This window comes from Pelecanus crispus, chromosome 3 (assembly GCF_030463565.1).
Source record: "Pelecanus crispus isolate bPelCri1 chromosome 3, bPelCri1.pri, whole genome shotgun sequence".
In the NCBI taxonomy this organism is placed as follows: domain Eukaryota; kingdom Metazoa; phylum Chordata; class Aves; order Pelecaniformes; family Pelecanidae; genus Pelecanus; species Pelecanus crispus.
This window is the reverse complement of record NC_134645.1, coordinates 19,869,289-19,891,808: the sequence shown is the minus strand read 5'-3', so window position 1 is coordinate 19,891,808 and position 22,520 is coordinate 19,869,289. Positions and strand designations below refer to the sequence as shown.

At 38.7% G+C, this 22,520-nt stretch overlaps 1 protein-coding gene across 3 annotated transcripts in view; it reads left to right on the top strand.

Moving 5' to 3' along the window:
- The window catches only part of ARID4B (AT-rich interaction domain 4B), a 96,053-nt gene extending 76,150 nt beyond the window's left edge, over positions 1–19,903 (top strand). For 2 of the 3 annotated variants that reach the window (XM_075706781.1, XM_075706779.1), the window contains 7 exons: positions 4,156–4,240; positions 5,142–5,334; positions 7,757–8,968; positions 11,579–11,689; positions 14,403–14,618; positions 16,922–17,068; positions 18,093–19,903. In XM_075706781.1, the coding sequence (XP_075562896.1) occupies positions 4,156–4,240; positions 5,142–5,334; positions 7,757–8,968; positions 11,579–11,689; positions 14,403–14,618; positions 16,922–17,068; positions 18,093–18,223 (2,095 nt within the window). In that variant the 3' untranslated portion in view covers positions 18,224–19,903. Of the gene's footprint in view, positions 1–4,155; positions 4,241–5,141; positions 5,335–7,756; positions 8,969–11,578; positions 11,690–14,402; positions 14,619–16,921; positions 17,069–17,695; positions 17,815–18,092 lie in introns of all 3 variants that reach the window. The other variant, XM_075706780.1, reaches the window with a different exon arrangement.
- The last annotated feature ends 2,617 nt before the right edge of the window (positions 19,904–22,520 follow it).

Below are 22,520 nucleotides of genomic sequence, written 5' to 3'. Positions count from 1 at the left end.
TAGCTTAACAGCATTGTACAGCTGCACTGCTTTACGCTAAAGGATCTTGTTGTAAGCTCCTGAGATTCGGGTGGTATGTGTTTCTGATAAATGTAAAGAATTGTAGTGTTCTATGGAGCCTGACTTGCAGTGAAAGGGAATGGTAAAAATCTCTACCCTGTTAGAGAAAACTGTTTACATTATCACGTGTTAACCAGAAGCTTATGGGAGAAACTGTATTTCTTCTAACAGGCTGGTCATGTTCTGAATTATGTATGCTTTATATGGAACTAAAACTTCCCTGGGGCCCACAGTGCCAGTTCCTTATGTCATGATTTCAATTTTCAGCTGCCAGTGCAACGTAAAGTTCATTGTATGTGTGTTTGAGGTGCATTTCTTCTGCAGTGTGTTCCCAGTAATTAAAGACGGAGGGTGCATATTCAAAAATAGTTTAGGTTGCTTTAACTCTGTGTGTCGTATGGTACAATATCACAAGATGTTATTCTTCAATGTTTCAAGTGTTTAAGACTTACTATTCTCAACATTTTGTTCTTTCCTTCAGAAATCTGAATGTGAAAGTGCCAATTTCTGTCTCAGTCTGAAACATTAATGATATACCAATTTTGTACTTAACACTCAACCACTGAAATGAAAGGAACATGTGTAGCCAAATGTCAGGTTCTTGAGAGTAGTCTGTGTCATGGGGGCAGCGGGGGGGATTATTTAAAAAATAAATAAAATTTTAAAAATCAGAGTCATCATCTAATATTCCAGTATTTGGTTATAAGACTAAATCTCCACCTTTCTTTGATCACAGCCAAAGAAAACATTTGATTCTTCCTTGTTAGCAGATACAGACAGTATACTGGAACTTCTCAGTGAATTTGCCAAGGCTTGCTAGTTCCTTGAGGACTCTTGTCTTCCTGAAAAAGTGGTACTTTATGCTGGTATAAATTGAGACACTAGAAAAGTACACTTTCTTCCTTGTTTCCCCTCTAGTATCTCTTGTGGAGGATCGACTGCAATCTCTGAGAATATGCTGTGGTTTATTTTTAGCTTGCAATCAGTACATATGGATGTAATAGAATCAGTACATACTCTTATGCAAAGTGCCAGTTATTTTCTGCTATATAGCTATTAATTGAATTCTTCCTTTTTTCCTTACTTCCTTCCTTCCTGTTCAAACCCACCTTTCTGGCAGGCATTCATTTTAACCAGTAAGGCAGAAAAGCTTCTCTGCTTACTGGCTCATCTTTGTCTTCATTTTGGTAAGGCAAAGGGGATGTTTCTTCTGAAGGCATTCCAGGTTTTCATACAAAACCTTATTTAAAAAATAAGTAAATAATAATTTTTTATTAAATCCCTCCTCTTGGTTCTCAAACAAGTCTGTGCAAACTCTTCTAGGAACACTTCCCCATCTTACCTCCTTCCTCTCCATATTCAGCTGCTCACTTTAGGGAGCTGAGGTAAGGAAGCGTGGAAGACAGCACTCCAGTGAAACGACCCAGGTCTTCTGGAAGCATGTATTTCTTGTAATGAGAGCCGAAGAACTTCTTTCAGAATGTTTTTGGTTTTCTTCTGTTTTGTGAACAGGCTGTTCACAAAAGCAAGATTAGTGATGAAGTAAGTCTTGCTTTCACTAAAGCAAGATTAGTGATGAAGTAAGTTTTCCTATTTTAATAAGGTGCAGTTCTGTAAGGAAAGGCTGTAGTCTCACACACACCATTCAGATGCAGCTTGGCATCTGGTGTGCTGTACAGCTTCCAGGGTGCTTCTCTGTCATGCAGTAGAGGAGAATGTAATTTAGGGTCAGGTTGTCAGCTGCGGCTTGGGATGTATCCCTTTTGCAGGATCTGTTTCAGCCTACGGTCCAATTGTCACAGGTTTAGGCAAACCATATGCATCTGATGTGTGAGTAATGAAAGGAGCTGTGCCGTGCAAAGGTGTGAAGTGTGGGCATTGATTCCCTGGAAAAGATTCAAGATTTCTGTGACGCTGGGCCTCCTTGCAGGGTCTGACTGCTGTTGCAGGTGCAGTCGGGAGTAGAGCAGGATATGCTCCGGCCAGGAACTGTGGCTGTCACACATAGGTTTGCAGTTTGTGCTCTTTGAAGAGGAGTTGTGACTACTGCTTCTAATATGTAACATTTAAGACCCCGTGGGATCTACAGATACTCTCTTAAGATTCTGCGCTTCCTCTCTCCTTTGCTTCAGTATGCCCCCGTGTCTACCAGCTGTTGCCACAACAGTCACTACAATTACCTTGAATCGTGGGCAGTATGTGCAGTGCACAGACTTTGCATAGGGGGACGATTGTTTTCTTATTGGAAATGCATAGAAGTAGTGAATACAAATTCTGTGATATAGCAATATGGTTGAGGCAGAAAGGACGCTGTCAGAATAATTGCTTTTCACTGGGTATTTGTCCAGTCTTAGTGCTGTTTTCCTGTATGCATTTAGACCTAATGTTATGCTCCTACATTTATGTGGGTTGCAAAGTCCGTTTGCCAGTCTACTTAGCAGTATTCCCTCTGGAAAGCATGTCTTTGACTTGAAGAAAGATTACTTCAAATAGGGTTTCCCACAGTCTCACAGAATATGGGATTTTGCCATATTGGAAAGTACTCTGCAGAGTTGTATTTCAGTTTTGGAGAGAAATCTGAGCCTGTTCACCTACATGTCACCTGGTAATAGTACAATTACAGCTGTATCTGCAGCAGTATAGGTAATCTTGGTATGTTGTCATCTGCGTGGTCTGCTGCTAGATTTTGTGGTTTTTATTGTCACATGGAGGGTAAAAAAAACCCCAAGAAATGGTTTTGGAAAACTGTTTTTCAGAGACTACTGCTAGACATTTTTCACTGTATTATTATTTGAAATTTAAGTTAATAAAATACAGTATTTAGTTTCTGGATTCCCTTGCATAGATCTTAACTTAGAGTATATAGAAAGGCAAGTTGGAAACTTGCATATTTTTCTCTAATCTTTTTTCATTTATATGTCAGTATTGTAGTTATAATTGGCAGTAGTTGCAAAGCAGCTGAGTTGGGACTGTATCAGCAGTTGTTGTGTATATCAAAACAGTGGTCAAGTGAGCCCAGCTGGAAAGCCAGCATGGTCATGAGTGTATTGTGCTCAGCTCCATCTTGTACTAGTTCTCTGGGTGTGTGGTGGCTTTTTTGTTCATTTGTTTTGGTTTGTTTGGTGGGGTTTTTGGGTTGGTGTTGGTTTGTGGTTTGTTTGTTTGTTTTTTTTTTTTTTTAAAGTTGTTTTCCTCCCCTCTGTTTTCATGTTTACTGAGGGGGGATGGAATTTATGTGGCTGTACATTGGGGTAAAAGTTAATACATACTGATTTTTAACCGACCTATTTCTTATTCAGGCAGTTCTTAACTTCACAGTTGAAGTAGGATAGCAGGTTATGCTTATTGGGAGAAAAAAAAAATAATTCTTGAGGTTTTTCAGAAATACACAATGAAACTGGCAAGTACAGTACCATAGTTACAGTATATTCTTACTAAGTATGTATTTCTCTGGTCTTGGATTTGCATTTAACAGGTCCAGCCTTAAATAATAAGACACCTGTTGTTAATATGTTGGTGCTTTTTAGTATGTATTTGTCTGGTATCATTCTGATATAAAATGGAAATCTTCAACTGAAAACAAATTGAAAAGTGTTAGTGTTAAGCTAGTGACTCAAAAGTTAGTGACTCCTAAGTGTTAGTCACTCCAAATACCACTTTGCAGGCAGGCTCGAAAGAGTTCCTTTTTGTTAACTGGTCACATTTTATGTAGTTGTAAGAATTTATTTTATTGCTAAGGTTTTACAATATATATACAAAGTATAGTTCTTGAAGACCCAGAGAGAAATACCTTTCTGGTATTTTGTTTTACCTGTATGCATGGATTTCCTGCTGTTCAGTGCAGACTGGAAAAATATCAGCTTTCACTCTTACCCATCAGTGTAAGAAAACTTCATCCTGTATGTGCCAGCATATGAAGAACTGAACCTTAGCTGAAACTCCATGTACTGAAAAGTACACAAATTACTACTTTATTCAAATTCCTATTCGTTTTTTATATGTCTAATAATTTTCTTTTTCCTCCATTTATTTCTCTTACAATGTCATGATTATCTGCTTAAAACCCTAAATGTGTACAATTTTTTTTGCTTTTAGGTATGATGAATGGATAAAGGCAGACAAGATAGTGAGACCAGCTGATAAAAATGTACCAAAAATTAAGCATCGAAAGAAAATAAAGGTAGTTTCTGTCCCTTTTTCTCCCTTGTTCCCCCCAACTTTGGTTTAGTATATTCTTAAGTGCTCCCCCTCCCTTCCTAACGTTTTGATTGGTCTATAAATGCTTGATAGTAAAAGTGACTTCCTAGCCTTCTAAAAACTAGAACTTTTTTCATCAAGGTTTTGTTTTTTCACTTTTTTGGAGGGGAAGGGGAATGGGAAGTCTCTCTTTCCTTCTTTCCTGTATTTTTAGTGAGATTTACTTACAGACAACAAATGAGAAGGACCTATTTTATTATCAGTAGTGGGAGCCAACTCTGGGGCATGAAATTTGGGAGTTCCCTCCGTTGATTCTGGAGAGCAAACCTATGACTAGTCCATGTGTATGTGACTGTCATTTTATTTCATAGCATTCCTTTCAAACTTCATTCGTTTAAAACTGATACTTAGGCTTAGGTCATGATATATTCCGTGGGCACTGGGGTGCAAGGAATCTTTTCCTTCTGCCACAGATGTCAGCGCTTCTCCTGCCCGCACCCACCCCCCCCCCTCCTTCCCCCCCCAGCATCGTGGTACCGCCGGAACCTCAGTTTTGTTCTAGAACTCCCTGCCCGTTGTGACAACAAGGCAGAGTGTCATATCCCTGCCTTGCCACTGCTGAGCCTGGCATCCTGTGGTGCCACTGCTCCTGGAGTGCTGGCTGTGTTTGCTTTCCCATTTGTTTCGGTGTTGACAGAGTTCCTGTCTTCGGTGTACATGTCTTGGCATGGGCTATAGGAAGGTATTTGTAATTTTTTAAACGAAGAGGAAAGCTTTCATGTACAGGTTGAATGTTTAAGGTAACTGTAAGCATTGCTTAATTGTAATCTATGTTAAGATGTATGGTCAAATGAGAAGAGTTTTTAATCTTTTCTTTCACATAGAATAAAACTGACAAAGAGAAGGAAGAGAAGTATTCTCCTAAAAACTGTAAATTGCGACGTTTGTCAAAACCACCCTTTCACACCAGCACATCACCAGAGACTGGGTCCAAACTTGACAGCGCTGAAGCCAAAAATACTGAACAAGCTCCAGTTAAATCAATAGAAATTACTTCTATCATTAATGGGCTACAAGGTATTGTACTTAAACCTTTTCTAATTTCGTAAATGGCCTTTAAACAGTAGTAAATGACAGTGTAGAACAACTGATGCAACTGTACACTTGAGTCTGGCTCATTATAATATCATCTTCAGAAATAACCCTTGAACAAAAGCAATATTTGCAGTTTCTGAAAACAGGTATTGTAGATTCAGTGTATGTTAACAGTTTTAAGAATTACATTCTTTGTTTTGCCATCCTTTTTTTGTTTGATACAGAGCAAAGCATCTTTGCTTCCTATATTATTTCTAAAGTTTTAATTTTTGATTTATGTAACTTTTAGACCCATGATCCCCACCCCCACCCGCCGCCTTGAAGAATGGAATTAATAAAGCTAGGTTTCCTGTCAGCACGCCTGTTGTTCCTAACATTGTTTTCCCCTTCCCCCACATTTACAGCAGCATTATAATAACTAGTTGCTTCTCTTCATCCTTAGCTTAGTGTGTGCCTCCAAAAAAAAAATCATACATGGTATAGGTAGTTGTGGTGACCACCAATTTTTGTGAAAGTTGTATGAATTTAATAATATTTCAGACTTACTCAAACCTGGATACCATTGGCCACTGGGTTCCAAATCTGTAGGTAGAATGACAGTCAACATAATCTAAGTTTTGTTTCTTTAGGAAATGAGAAACAAAAAAGCAATTAGTGGTGATGATAATGACACTATTATTAGTGCTATAATTAATCTGTAATTAACTTCTGATTACAGAAGCACAATTTGACATACACCCTCTAATATTTTGGCAAGCTAAATGTTTTCCATATTACATAATTAATTTCCAGAAATGCTTTTAATTGTATGTAATTCTTTTATCATTTAAGTCCACATAGATTCATGCTGGGGATTAAGTTTTTTTTCTGTTACTTGTGGGTTTTTGTTTTTAAGTACGAAAGGCTCTAACGTTTTACTATTTCTTGTTCCTCCAATTTTAGAGCTGCTTGCTCAAGACTTTTTACAGGGTTTTTTTTTTCCTAAACTAGAATGATTAATGCAGTTGTATTCAACTTTCCTTTGAAGGGTGCAGCAAAGTAAATAGGTTGAGAGGAAAACTTGATGAACCTGATTTTTGGTTGTTTTTTTAAATGTGTTTTTGGCTTTTATTTCTAATAGCAAATTTTGATACCTTTTGTATTGTAATAGTAGGGTAGTTTTGATCCTTTAAGGTATGAGAAAGGCATAGAAGTCCATTTTAAGTGATAGAGTTCTTGGAACTTTAGGCCAAGATGTCTACCATAAATATTTAATTAGAAAAAAGCAAACAACATTGAAAGGGTTGTGTAAAACTTGCTTTCATATTGAGTCTTAGAGTGGAATTTAAGATCCTGCCTATCTTAAAACAAATAAACCAAGAAAAACACCTGAGGAAACATTTCTCAAGGTGTTTTGTCCTGTATACCTCTTCTCTGTTAGTGTGCTCTTCTCTAAGTTCATTGTATTTCAGTAAACCTTTTTTAAAAAAGTTAATTCAACTTTGGTAATTTCAGAGAATTTCATTGACAGTATTGCTTTTCTTCTCTGTTGTTAGTTACATTATCTTTAAAGAGGTGGTGAGTTTTAGTAAGGAAATGAGAATGAGAGATGGGAAGTAGGATGAGAAGAGTTAAACTAGCTATGCCAACAGGAATGGATGAGTTACAAATCAAGGAGTTACCCATATATTTGAGCTAATTCTCATTGTTTCTCCTTGTATCTATATCTTTTCACATTGAATGGGCTTGTTGTTGATTCCTTCTCTGTTATATCTTTGTTCTTCTTTTCTCAGTTTCTTTATTCTTGACCCCAAATTTTCTTACTGTTGTCCTGTCCTGTCAAATATATTGTTCATATATTTCTCCAAGTGCCTTTGATAATTGCTTTCACTTCCTTTTTCCAGGCTGGTCATCAGGTTGGTTTGTTAGATATTATCCTGTGTCTTTTGTTGTTGTTCTGTCCTTTTAGACTGTGGATTCTCCAGGGAAAATACTGTCTCTGTTCTGGGCTTTGGAAAAAGGGCAGATAATGGTAGTATTTGTAACTTATAAGAAATACTTAGAGTTTTTATGTTAAGCACATCTTTCAATTTCTGTTCTGGTTAGTTAGGCAGAAAATTGTATCTTATGGATTGATGCATTCTATGCTTTCTCCACCTCTTCAGAAATTTCTGGAGATGTATGGTTTAATACAGAATTTTCCTAGTTCCTAATCTAGTCATGATATCTTCTAATAGAATAGGAAATAAATTTTTGAAGTCTTCAGGAGGTACCATTAAAAATATATACTACTGGAGATCCCTGTAGCACGTGTTCATATCTGTACAGTTTTCTTTAGCTGTGTTTTTTAAGAATTCTTTGTAACCAGAATGAAGACAAACTTTTCTTCTTTTGTTTTTTTTTATTATTATTTATTTTTAATTAGCTTCTGAAAGTTCTGATGATAGTGAGCAGGAAGATGACCAAAGTGCCCCAAATGTACCTGCTGATGGCAAAGAGGAATCTCAACATGAAGCTGTAAGCCAAGATAAGAACGAACTCTGTCTAAAAGAAGAACAAAGCAGTTCATCCCTCCCAGAAGAAACTAAAGCTGTGACAGACGTAGTAGTGCCCAAGTCAGGATCTAAATCTCCTGAAAGATTGCGAAAAGAGATGGAAGAGTTATCGGAAGATACTGACTCTGATGGAGAAGACGAAGCCACAAAGAAGAGAAAGGATGCAAAAAAGGAGGTAGCGGATAAAACAGCAAAACCACAGGTGAAACGTGGTAAACGAAGATACTGTGTTGCAGAGGAATCTTTAAAGACTGCGTCGCCTAACAGAAAGGAGGAGAAGTCCAAAAACAAAGACTCTCTTAGTTTAGAAAACAGCAGTAACAGCTCCTCGGATGAAGATGAGGATGACAAAACTAAACTGAAAATCACTCCAACTAAAAAGTACAATGGATTAGAGGAGAAAAGGAAGTCTTTACGGACAAGTACTTTCTACTCAGGATTTTCTGAAGTGGGAGAGAAAAGAATAAAGCTTCTAAATAACTCTGATGAAAGACTTCAGAACACCAGAGCGAAGGATCGAAAAGATGTCTGGTCAAGTATTCAGGGACAATGGCCGAAGAAAACGCTGAAGGAATTGTTCTCGGACTCTGACACTGAAGCTGCTGCTTCCCCTCCACATGCTGCTCCTGAGGATGCTGCGGCAGAGGAGCAGCTTCAGACTCTTGCAGAAGAAGACATTTCTTTACCTAGCTCTGAACTTGAAAAGTCTTTGCCAGCTAGTGTGGACGTTAAACCTGTGGAGGAGAAACCAGCTGAAGTGGGTGAAAAGAAAGTTGAATTTCCAAGCAGTGGCAGTAATTCAGTGCTAAATACTCCTCCTACAACTCCTGAATCGCCTTCATCTGTAACTGTAACGGAGCCCAGTAGACATCAGTCCAGTGTCACTGTCTCTGAGACGCTGCCACCAAGTCAAGAAGAGATACGAAGCATTAAAAGTGAAACAGATAGCACAATAGAAGTGGACAGTGTTGCAGGGGAGCTGCAAGACCTCCAGTCTGAGGGAAATATTTCTCCAACAGGTTTTGATGCCAGTGTCAGCTCCAGTAGTAGTAATCAACCAGAGCCAGAGCATACTGAAAAAGGTAAAGGAAAGGGTAAACAGAGAGCTGTCTTCAACCTAACCAGCTCTCATTTCAGCATTGCTGATGTATGGTCATTCTGTTACGGTTACATTCCTGGAAGGTTAGTTGTTGGAGGAAGTAGTAGCCTGCTGTCTACTTCAAATGTATGGAAATGGCCTAGTCATCTAGTGAATAAAATATAATCTGCCAGGAAGCTTCTTGGCCTTTCATTAGGAATTGTGATGGTTTCAATGAGGAATAAAGTATATAAGTTTATAAATATATATATATATATATATATATATAAAAAATAAAAATATAAATAAGTTTAAAAATAAAGTTTATACTGGCCCTGGCAAGAAAAGCCCAGAGCAAACTGCAACACATTGTATAAAGAATACTTATTGTAGCAAGGCAGGTACATTTTGAGTACCTTGCTTACAAGTAGAAGATACTGTTTCTTACATAAAATTTTCGATTCTCTGTAAGCTGTTTATTTGGGGGTAGAAAGTGCCAATTATTGCATGCTTAGGCAACCATTTCAAACTTGCGTCTTTTGAAACGAATGTTTTGAAAAAATGGAAGTCAAGCGTATAACAAACATTAACCTTACTAGCTGTGTTGCACTTTGAAATGTGATTTTGCAGATAGACGTTCCTATCCTGAGACCACTGGAGAACAGGGGATAATAATCACTGCCAACACTTATCAGTGTACTGCTGCTTGCTTTTTAACTGTTTGCAAGGCTGGATCCAGAAGCTTTTTTGTGAAAGTCACTGGCTCTTTTACAGTTCCATCAAAAGTACAGCTACTTTCACTGTGTTAAAAGTGCCTAAAAAAATTATTAATACAAAGGAAAAAAAAAAAAACATCTGACTATAATTCTGAGATGACAGAAGTGGTTTCTTCATCTCAGCAGATTTCGGTTAATAATTAACTGAATTTTCTCAAAATGCCCTTAAGGTCATTTACCTTCATTATTCTGTTTGTTCTTTTGAAAGAATGCAGCAAAATGTGTTTCCTTAAACAAAGGAGAGAATTTGGAAGAGGTGAATATGTAGCCCTCAATAAATATGCCTGTATTGCTTTGTTAATTATAGATGTGTAGATTTAGAACTTAATTTGTTTGCTTTTTATATAAAAGGAAATTATTACTACATGAAAAAAAGTTTTCCACTATTGCACAGTATTACTTTTATGTGCATTAGACTTAAACTTCCTCTCTGATTTTGTTAGCATGCTGCCTGTTCTACAAAACTGGGTTTCTTAATTTAAATGGTTTTGTTAGAGGAGTAATTTTTAATCTGTAAGTCAGGTGGCTGTGGAACAATGTTTGAACAACTCCTAAAATTTGCTCTTTTAACAGGTGTACTAGAATTCTTTTAGCTTCCTCTTCTACTTTTTCCCCTTGTAGTCACGAATACCGATAGACTTTTTCCTTTGTTTTTTTTTCTTGTTTTGCTTTGTTTGCCTTCTTTTTTTTGTTGCCTTGTTTTTTAACATTATCTAAGATTTTTTTAATACTTTCAATTAATGCAATTACTGATCACAAGTGATAGTTTCATTTTTTTCTCACAGCTTCCAAGTGCAACAGGCTTTTTTGAACATTTTTCAGTTCCAGTAGTTCTTGATAAGTTTTTCCAATAAATATATTCTTACTTAATTTACAGTATGTCATGGTTTAGCCCCAGCCGGCAACTAAGTGCCACACAGCCACTCGCTCACCTCCCCCCCCCCCCCCCACCGCCGGTGGGATGGGGGAGAGAATCAGAAGAGTAAAAGTGAAAACACTCGTGGGTTGAGATAAGAATAGTTTTATTAAACTAAATTGAAATAATTTTTTTATTATTATTACTATTATTGTAATGAAAAGGAAATTATCAAAAAGAGAGAGGAAATAAAACCCAAGAAATATGAGTGATGCAAATGAAAAATAATCGCTCACCACGAACTGACTGATGCCCAACTATTCCCTGAGCAGTGGCCCCACCCCAGCCAACTCCCCCCAGTTTATATACTGAGCATGATGTCATATGGTATGGAATAGCCCTTTGGCCAGTTTGGGTCCGCTGTCCTGGCTGTGCCCCCTCCCAGCTTCTTGTGCACCTCTAGCCTTCTCATCAACAGGCCAGTATGAGAAGCTGAAAAGTCCTTGACTGCTTAGCAACAACTAAAAACATCAGTGTGTTATCAACATTATTCTCATCCTAAATCCAAAACACAGCACTATACCAGCTACTAGAAAGAAAATTAACTCCATCCCAGCTGAAACCAGCACACAGTATTAAAAATAAAAATCTGCGTGGTTCAAGAGAAATTCTGATGATGCATACGGGAAAGTTACTTGCAGTCATCTTACATGTGCACTCTAACCAACAAATTTTGTCTGCCTTCCATCCTCCTTCATCCCTTCTTGTCAATATAAGTAGAAAGCTGAGCCATAGAAGGATGGGCAGGAACAGTTGCATTGTTGTCTACAAACTTAAGCTCTGAAGTGGGTTTTATTTGGGTGGGTGGGTTTTGTTTTGGGGTTTGTTTTTTTTTTTTTTTTTTTGAGACTTTGAGAAAAACACACAGGATTGCAAGTATTTATTTCATTTCTGTTTCTCCTCCCCCCCCCCCCCCCCATAGTCTGTACAGGCCAAAAAAGACTTAAAGATGCTCAGGGAGGAGGCAGCTCCTCAAAAAAGCAGAAGAGGAGCCACAAAACATCTGTGAACAACAAAAAGAAGAGTAAAACTAGTAAGTACAGCAGCTCAGTGTGAAATGAAATGTGTGAAAGTACTGTGTCATTTGTTTGAACAATTGTAGGAGATGAAGTCTGGAAATAAAAATGTATTAGGACAAAATGTTCTCACAGGGAATTCTTAATACTGTTCAAATGAAGAAACTACTCTTGCTGAATGCCAAAGTGTTTTTAAATGTCTTGTGTTATTTCTGGGCCTATTTCTAAGAGGTCCTTAACATCGTGTAATTCACGAAGACTGAGAAGAGCGGGTATTTCACACTTGGTAGAACTGGGACAGCAATCTCTGTGGCATGATAGCTGCATGTTATAGAGGGGACCTGGATGAAATTATACTTTGTATTTTCTGCAAGATGAGTATTTAGAGGTTAATATCTCTTCCAGTAGCAAATATGAGAATAATTCCAGAAAAACATAGGCTCTATTTTCTTCCTATATAATGTCTTACACCTTCAGTAAATAATGCAGCTTTTGCAGCTTTTTTGTAGTTGTAGAAGCTAATTGGAATAGAAACCACAGTACTGGGGAAGAGAAGCTTAATAAAAGCAGAGGTGTATTAGAGAGACATACGCACATGTGTTCAGGAGACAGCAAGATCAGTTACTGCCTCATCTCGCTGTTAATAAAACATACCAGAGAACAGTCGGCTGGAGAGTGAAGCCAGAGGGATAGGTGTAACAAACGCAGTTAAAGCAAGGATAGAAAGCATATGTTATGCCTTTTTTCCCTCTTTCTTTCTCTCCCCTGCCCCCTTTTTTTTCTTTTAACAGCTTTTACTAAAAGTCTGTACTTCCTGGTTTGGTATTTGCTTTCACCCCACCCATCCTTCATGTTCATTGATTTCCTCTTCACATTCTCACATCCTTTTTCATTCCATTTCACTAATCTTCTACTGCCATAATCCTTATTCCTTCCCTCACCCCAGGATTAAGGTAACAAAACAAACTGAATTTTCAGAACTGATACATCATTTTTAGCCTTGCCATTGTTCCCTTTGATTTGGTGAATTTATCCCTTTTTCTCAACCCATGTTTTTGTCAGGATGCAAGCACTTCAAAGCTAGAATTGTTTCTTGTACCATGTACAGTCCTTGGTGTGTATGCATTCTTTTTGTTAGACTTCAGGCACTGCTGTATGTAATAAGGGCAAGAAATAGATAAAATGTGGAGTCAGTTGTGAGCAAAAAAACCTGCTTTTTGCAAAATTCAGGTACACCAGTTAAAAGCAGCTTCAACTGGTGCCTTTGTATTAAGTCAGCAGACAACGGCAGCTCTGCAGCCAGCCAAGTTCTTTCATACCACGTGTATCTTGGTGTTCAGTTTCTCCAGTGTAGATCACCAGATCATAAAGAGCAGAATCAGAAGAGACTTTCAGTTCAGGGTTCATTTTGTCAACACCTAGAGCAGGTACAACCGAGGCATAAGTTTCTCTTAATAAATATTAATTTAACATGCTTTAAAAACAACTCGAATGATGGAGATTCTGCAGCTTCCTTAGGCATTTTATTCCAGTGCTTCACTAGACTTCTGTTGAATTATAATCTCTTGCCCCTGCTTCCACCCCAGTTTTGTTTTTGTAATGCTAAATAAGCTTCATCCTTTCAAACGTTACTCATAAATCATGTCTTCTAGATTATTTTGTTACTTGCCTTTGGGTGGTTTGATTAGAAAACTGTGTTCAGTTCAGCCTGTTGCTTTATAGTTATTTCAGTGTGAGGTGAAGTTCTGTTTTGGGTCAGCTGAAGATGTTTTTCTGCAATTAGAAGAATATGGATTTTTGTATATTATGTCACGCAAATTCAGATTAATGCTAATTATTTTAGCCCAGAAAACCTAAAATAAATAAAGGTGACATAAGGCTAAGACAAAGGCCAATTGTTGACTCTCATTTCTGCTACATATGTCTTAGGAGCACAGTGAAAAGCTTGTCTGTAACTATTACCTCTGAAACAGGATAGAGTTTTGTATATAGTGAATGCTATATTAGAAATTAATATTAAAAAAAGATAAGCAGGAGGTAGGACATAACAGTCAGTCTTGCTAACTGTTTTAGAAGAAGTATAGTCCTATAAGCAGGAATAAATGGATAATTTTTGCACCCATATTGACACATGGACTGCCTCCTTCCCCTTCTTTTCTAATGTAGGCAATTTATTTATGGATATGGTTCTAAAGCAACAAGTGTGATGCTATGTTGAATTGTTCAGAGAGTAGAGTGCACCTTCCCTATACAGATCTTGAGCAGTTGGATTGTATTCAAGAATTACACATGCTCCTTACAGGAAGCGTGTCCCTACCTCACCCCCTTACATTCTTGCATGCACACTTTCAGCAAAATACTTACCAGTATTCAGGGTGCGTTGTGGAGTCAGCCTGATACTTTTATCCACTCTCCAGCCCTGTTGGTTCCCATAGGTCCACATAATAGCTATGAATCTACCTGCACAGCAGCTGTTTCCCTTTCACAGCATGCCAGAATTGGAGGGGCCCCATTACATACCTGTTTTGTGGTCTTCATTGTACTAGTGATGCAGAGAGCTGTGTGCCAAGATTCTATACCAGGATGGATTATATCATTTTAAAGTAAAAGGATTTTGGTCAAATAGACTCCTGTTATATGAAAATCAGCACAGGGGTAGCTTCTGATAAGTTCTGGGTTGGGCAGGAGGTTTGCTTCGTTTTCTAACAATATACCTTCTTGTTTCTTCAGCAAACAGCAGTGACAGTGAAGAACTATCTGCTGGTGAAAGTGTGTCCAAGTCTCAGTCAGCAAAATCGGTTTCTACTGGCATGAAATCTCACCAAACCAAATCACCTGCAAGAACACAATCTCCAGGAAAATGTGGGAAAAATGGAGAGAAGGAGTCTGATCTCAAAGAACAGAATAATCGTTTGCCCAAAGTTTACAAATGGAGTTTTCAAATGTGTAAGTATTTTCTCCAAAACAGTGTGGTCTTGCACTATAGTGTAAGAAGGCTTTTTGAGTTTTATGTATTTGGCTTTTTTCCCCCTAAAATTATTCCCCCTCAGTTTGCTTAATTTTGTCATAAATCCTGATTTAAAAAAAAAAAATCCCCCCCCATCACAGTGCAGGGAACTACCTATATCGCACTCTTCCAATACTGTTTTTAGATACGGCTCCTGCGCTGACTTGCTGTTCTTGCCATCCTGTGCAGACCTGTCATTCTGGCATGAACGTTATCCACTATATGTGCTTCTTGTGTTGATTATTTTCTTGCTGTTTTACTCCTCACTCTCTAGTTACTGTTCAGACACTTACATGACTGATTTGTAACTTCTTCCCCTTCCATTTTGCCTTAGTGAACCGGGACATGTTTACTATTTCTAATAATAAGAAGTTTCAGCGTGTTTGTGTCAGTCAGCTATGGGTACACGTATAGCTAGGGGTGAGCGGTGTTGAAAGGATTATCCATTTGCCTATCTGAAAAACAGTTCAGTATCTTATTAATGCCTTGATATTAATGCGACTTCTTAATTGCCTCTCTGTGTGTATATGCTATTGCAGTGGGGAGAAAAGAGAAGGTAAAATATTAGGTGATTGAAGCCTTCTTCATCAATATAACAATAAGCAAACAATTGAAAATAATTATTTAAAAACAAAGACTTGCTATTTTTAGCCCCCTCTTTTGCAGCATCTGGGTATTTCATTGTCTAGTCAGCAATAAATTGTTGTCCTTGGTAGCGACCGTGGATATATAGCATTGCATGAGTTGCTTTCTCTTTGCTTTTAAAGGTCAAAGTGAAACTGTGTGGTGTGACTGATTTAAATTACTTCTTAAAGTAATCCATAGTATCTCATTCAGTATTCATAGATGACCTTAGTGTATGTCAAGTTTCTGAAGTTCTCAGAGCATTATGCTCCGTGCTTTTCTGCGCTCTGTCCCAGGTTGTGTGAAGGCAGCTGTTCCTCGTGTAAAGTGGGAACAAGAAAGAGCTGGCACAGCACACTGTGCAGACACATCTGCTGAATTTTTTTTTTTTTTTGCCAGCAGTGTTCTTTTATGCCCAAAGAATTCTCCACTTAGCCAGCTGTTTCTGCGGTGAGAGAATCTGACCCTGCATTTTTTTCCTCTTCAGCCCTGAATCTCAGTGTTACTCTACTTTAAAAATGCTTTTCTCCTAGTACTTCTCCACAGTCAAGTTACCTTCTGCTGCTCTTCAGGACTGTGTAATGTAATAGGTCTTTATTGTCACTTATCGGCCTGCTGAGATTCATTGGGCAGAATTCCTCTGCAACACATGTAAAGAGCTTTGGCTCCTTCCTTTCTTTCTACCTTGGCTACACTGCACGTGCTAAATTTGCTTGGCAGAAGTTGGACTTTGGAGTGCTATTTAACACATCCTCTGCTGTTGCAGAGGTCTTGCAGACACTTGCAATGTTTCTGAGCTTTCTTCATCTTCCCACAGCCTAATATAGTTGTGGCTTTTGGTCCTTTGGTCCTACCTTCATTATAGGTTGATGAAATGCGTTCTGTGCCCCACAGTAGTTTAAATGATTCTTAAATGTGTTCGAATGGAGTGTCTCCAGCGTGGCTTAGCTGTGGCTGAAAGGGACTGAATGGAGATAGTTCCTCCTGCCTGTGCCCCCCACAGCTGTGTGCCGTGCTGTGGAGAGCTCCCAGCTGGAAGCAGTCGGGGGGGCAGCTCCTGTGCTGGCTGTGTCCATCAACATCCCGGTGTGGGATGCCAGCGAGGAGGTCCTGTATGGTTATACCTTATGGCCCATATGCCACGGGCTCGATTAGAACCACCCCACAGCTATTCAGATTCCTGTTGTAACCTGCTTGTTTTGTAACAACCGAGACAAGTTGGGCAAGACTGACCTTCCTGGTGTATTAGGCCAAACTGAGCCCTAGCAAGGACTCGAAACAACAGGCTCTAAGCTAGTTTTGGCTCCTATGTTTTCACGAGTTGTTTTTAATTTTTTTTTCTTTTCCTTCCTATGGGGAGGCAAATGCATGCATTTTCTTCCTCTCCCATTTCCTTAAAAAAAACCCTGTATCTATGGTGGTATCTTCTGAAAAAATAATTGAAAATGAACAAAGTTTGTGATAATAAACAGCAGCTGCTATTGCTGTGTTTCTTGGCTTTGCTGTCTGCTACATCAAAGCACGTCACTAAGATTTGAATACTTCCCGCTTCACTGAAATTCAGAAGGTTTTGGAAATGCTGCGATACAATAATTAACAGAGGTTGTTTAACTTGCAGCTGACTTGGAAAATTTGACTAGCGCCGAGCGCATAACAGTTCTCCAAGAAAAATTGCAGGAAATCAGGAAACATTACCTGTCCTTGAAATCTGAGGTGGCTTCCATTGACCGAAGAAGAAAGCGCTTAAAGAAAAAAGAGCGGGAAAGTAAGTGCTGGGAACTAAATTCTACTTTGAGGGCTAAATTGTATGTCATGCTATTAAGGCGTTTACAAGAACTGGGCAATTTTTAGGGAGATGTGTGCCATTAGGAGAGTGTGTATGGGGGGGGTTGTTTGTTGAAAAACACTGTATACCGTTATTTTATGATCTTGTGGTATGGGTCAGATATTCAGTGACTATGTAAAGGGAAAAACATTAAAAAGGCATGCAATCTATTTAATTCTGTTTCGGCAGAACTACTTTATACAGAAAAAATGTACAGAAAAATAAACTTTTCTAAGCAGTGAACAAAGTATCTATGGTTATTAATAACTTTTCTTCAAGTTACACAATAATTTACTGTAGTATTGCTTGTGTGTCCAGTTAGTGCTTTCCCCTTAGGGTAAGTGATTTATTCTATGAGTGTAAGGGAGACCATCAATTAAATCTCTCATATCCCTGAAGCTGCTTTACTTTTTGCTGTAGGGAATGTTCTAGTGTGCCTGCTTCTAGCAGCATTAAAAGGATTATTTTCTCCGTGTCTTGTTTATGTGCACATTTAAGAGTTCACTGAGTATAAGACGACTGAAATGCCATGTGTAGTAAGATTTTATGGCTGCAACCTTCACACAGGAACTGCAGTTGCTTCTTGGTTGCCGGAGCAGGGTGCATGTGCAGATTCAGTGCTGGGACAAGGCCCTACTGTGCTGATTCCCCCAAGAAAGAAAGGGAACAGTTGACTGCGCTTGCAGGTCAGGAACGAGCTCTGGTGTCCTCTGGCTGGGCCCTTGATCTGGGTGGTCAGTGAACTTGGGCTGCAAGGGGCAATGCCATGCTGTCTGGCACACGGCCGAAGCTGTCTCTCAGAGTATTTCCCACAAAAACTAGGGAATGGAGGCTTTTTTCTTTTTAATTGCTGGGCATTAGTTGCCAGAGTCAGTATATGCCAATGCTTGTTGTTGAATGGGAAAACATTTTTATTGCTTAACCTGTAAATTTTTATAACCTGTGTTTTCCTCTTCCTGTGCAGGTGCTGCTACTACATCATCTTCCTCCTCATCACCTTCCTCTAGTTCCATTACGGCTGCAGTTATGTTAACTTTAGCAGAACCATCTATGTCAAGTTCATCACAGAATGGAATGTCAGTTGAGTGCAGGTGACAGCAGGACTTGGCAAAGCACTTTGCACTTAATGGCTGCTGAGGGCCACTCTTTTTGTTTTTTTTGTTTTTTTTATACTGCACAGTGGCACAAAATTCAGACAAGCACTATTTTGTATTTAAAGTTGTTTCTTGACAAGCTAACTTTGCACTTAAGTGCACTTTTACGAAGAAAAAGTACAACAAACTGCTTTTCCTCAAGCAATAATTGTTTCCAACTTGTCTGGGAATTGTAAGTCTAGTGACTCGAAGGCCTTCCACTGTGGCAAATGGAGGCTGTTCACTGCCTGTAGAGACAGTACAATAAGTATATAGTTGTTGGGTTCATCTAAATACATGTGGTAAGGCTTACTGTATTCCCTGGTATTTTGTTAAAGCTGGAACATTTGATATTTTTCCATTTATTTATGACAAATATTGAACCTATTTTCATTTGTACAAGCTAATTGTTTTTTAACTGCTAAGTCACCTTATAGTGGCTTTAATTGTATACGTCAAGCACATGTATTCAATTCAAAACCTGCAGTTAGTAGGATGTTTGACATCAGTCCTGATAACCAAATACGAGGATTCCTTTAAAAAACAAAAAAAGACTGACTAATGTTTACAGGTTTGAATTAGGCTTAAATAGGTTACTCTGGGTTTTAAGAACCCATTAATTGGAATGAAACTACTGTACTTTGCCATTTTTCTATAAAACAGTATTTTTTTTTTAATTTTGATAAAATACGTTATGAAAAAGGAAGAAAATGGCTAACAAACTGTATTAAATCTTAATGTATAAAGACTGTATTTAGCCAGTTTAAAGTGTATATTTATTCATAATGGATTATAACAGTTATATTTTTGTGTTTTCTTGTAAATGTTTCTTTTCCCTTAAAGCAACAAATATTTCATTTGTAATGCTTATTTTATTACGAGCTTCAAGGAGAGGACTTCAAGACCGAGTAAGGTGCAAGGTTATAATTTGTGGTTGCTGATATGAACACTGCCACAAAAGGGTAGTTGTTTTTAAAATAAATAGCTAGCTGAGTGGTAGACATTTAATTTTTTAAAATGCCTTGTACAAATTCCAAAACCAACTTCAAACTGTTTTCACTTGTATTGATTTTATGTTGTATGGATCCCAAGCTCTCTCCTGTTAATTATATACCTTTGTAAGACATTTGTATATTGCGGAAGTGTTCATTCAAGCTATTTAATACCTGGCACTGTTAATACACAGTACTTTATTGTACAGATTGTTTTACTGTTTTAATTGTAGTTCTGTGTACTTCTTTTGCCTGGGGAAATAGGGGCTGGCATGTTTTTCTTTGTTTTCTGGCAATACAACATGTAAGAATTCAAAGCATTTTGTTTGTAGATGCTAGAGTGTCAGAATCCTTTACATTTGACTTTTCTAAGAAAAGCATTTTCAGTCTTCGTAGTGTGTGCTTAAGGTTAACTGATTTTATTGAAAATGGTTTCAAAGTATTCAGAATTGTACAGGACTGTAAAAATTTGTTGACAAACGTTGAAGGAAAAGCTTATAGAAAAAAGCTATAAAATATATATTAGGTTCTGCAGAAAATGGAGAATTATGTAATATATTGTACAAATGTAAGCAAAGGCCTCTGAAATAAAATGCCATAGTTTGTGAATCCCTGATTTTGTTTCTAACAGTTTAATTAAGCAACCATAATGTCTTCATTAAAATGACATCAAGCTGCAGAATCAGTTTAGCAAATGATCTTTCGTATATGGTGTAACAGGCATGTAAAGATAAGCTAGGGCAGGTACATTGGCCTAATTTTCGTCTCAGCGATTAATTCAAATTCATCCTCTTTTTCAGCAGAATGGGAGGGCTTGGCCCATTGACATCGTTAAGGCAGCACTGGTTGAAATAAAGATGAATTTTGGTTTATGTTAATTCAGGTAGTTTCACAATGTAAAAGCAAGCTCCTGAAGATACTTGCTGACTTCTAATATCGACTGCCTCAAGTTCAGACTCAGTGGAAGTGAAACTGGAATAAAACTTTTAGCGTTACCTGCTAATATCCTGTCTGGCTGTAGTCCAGTTGACCAAAATAGTTACACCTGCAAAATGATAGCTCACCGATGAGACTGATAAATAACGACGATAAGCTTCGGAAACATTGTGTTAATAATTACCAGCAATCTGAGACTGACAGGAGTAATTTTAATAATTTCAGTGGGGCTACTTGGGATATTTACATATGTTTAAGTTTAGCAGAATCAGAGTTGTAATAGTTCTGCCTTTCAGTCTCAGTAGGCATAACTAGTATTGATTTAACTGGGAACTGCATCTGGGCAAGCAAGAGCAAATTCAGCTCTCCACTCGCTACTAGTTCTTGATCAGCTCTCAGTTTTATGCCAGCATTTTTGCTTTGATGTGACAATTGTTGACTCATGTTCTGTGAGAGGATTTGTTTATTTACCTGTTTAAAACAGGGATTGTTAGTCACCTCCGCACTCTCAAGTGGAGTTTTTGCATAAATAGGATTTTTGCTGTTCTTTAATACAGAGATTATTTTTGCTGTACTTCTCATGGACTTTAATGACAAGTCAAAAATCTGTTCTGGGTGTTTTGTGTTTGCACCTCTTCTGTGAAGCATGTCTGTAAATGGTACTCTCCAGGTTCATGTTACTTGTGTCCCAGTGGTTACAAAGGAAGGTACCTTTGGCAAACTGTTAGCCAGGCAATTTTATTCCATATTCCACTGAGTCAAATCTGAGCTGCTTTTCAGGTTACGTACTGTAATGCAGCTTTAAAATGGGAGTGTGCTCCCTGCTGGGCATGCACACTGTGCTTACAGCTGAGGAGGTTTCCCACTAGCAGTGATTGCTGGGCTGCACCTGTACTCTTGAGTGCCTGCTCGGACAGTCATCTGAAAGGCAAAGTGAGACAAACTCCCCCTCCTTTGTCGCTCAGCCAAGGCGTGAAGGATAGAATCAGTTTTGCTTGTCTCATGTTTGATCGTGTGGAGAACAGCTGAGAGTGTAGACTATCTGCGTATGCTGAGAGAAAGCACGCCTTGCCTGAAGGCTGGCTGTTGTTCCTCCCAACTCCCTTTATTTACGGTCTCCACTGATGCTCGTATGTATTTGTTACTGTGTAGTATCCATCATGCCGTGAAATTTTCCTGTTGCCACAGGGCTCAAACTCACTCTGTGGCAGAGTTCCTGGAGGCTGTATGCCTTTTGTTGGGCTTCAGCAATTACGAGTCTCTAAAATCAGCCAGCTGAACTCTTGTCCAATGTAATTTTGATGTATTTTGATGGTTGAGCCTGTTCTGCCCCACCTGTGTCACCTACAGAACTGCTCTTTTGTGTGAAGCTAGATTGGAAAAGCCAATACAAGTAGTGCAGCAGCCACCTGCCAGTTTTTAAGAATTTGTGCATTCTCTTGGGCTGACCCCACCAATGAGGGTCCCTGCCTTTCCCGGCATCCAGAAGGCCACACATGGGATGCCCGGTGCACATGTCAAGACTAACACTTCACCTTTATTCCATAGCTGGATTATTCGTTTTGCCTTCGGTTGGGCATTTGGTGCCAACAAAACTGCTAACGCTGGCAGTTCAAAAAGTGCATAAAATATTACAACGGAAGAGCTGTTTGTATTTGCTTCAGCCTTTAAGTGCCTGGTAATTCTCTATGCCTTTCCAATTGTAATTTTAAATGCTAGAAGATAATATTCTGGACTGGCAGGTGTAAAAGGAGATCCTAATTAGGTGACTCATTTCAGAGAGTAACAGATCAAACTTCTTCATGCATCAGCTGCACTGTGGCCTGGGTTGGAAAATTACCTGTTTGAGAATTAACCTAACAAAAAAGGGTCTTTTCCACTTGGATCAGTTGTCCACGTAGCTGCAGCAGCAGAGTGATGCAGAGCACTTGCCTCTACTGCCTGCAGAGCGAAGCTGCGGGGGAAGAGGTGCGAGCGGTTCCTCCTTTTCCTGTCCCCCAGGCTGCAGTCCTCGAATGCCCCGAGAAGTACTGCGTGTCAGGGATTTTTCATAAAGTAAGTTCTTACGCTTTCAAAGCCCGCTGCAGATCCCAGGTACAGATGAAACGATGCAGAAGGGAACTCTGACTGCCCAAGCGATGCTTCGATCTTTCTGGTGGTCTAATAACTTAAGACTGTGTAAGCAGTAACTGCTTAACTGCCTGCGGCTCTGTGCTCTTTCTCCAACCCAGTTTTGTTTATAATGCATACCAAGTCTTTCAGACCAACGCGTCATGGGAAGCCATTCAGTTTTGGGTGCTCTTTTGCCCCTTCCCCTTTTGCATTTTCTAA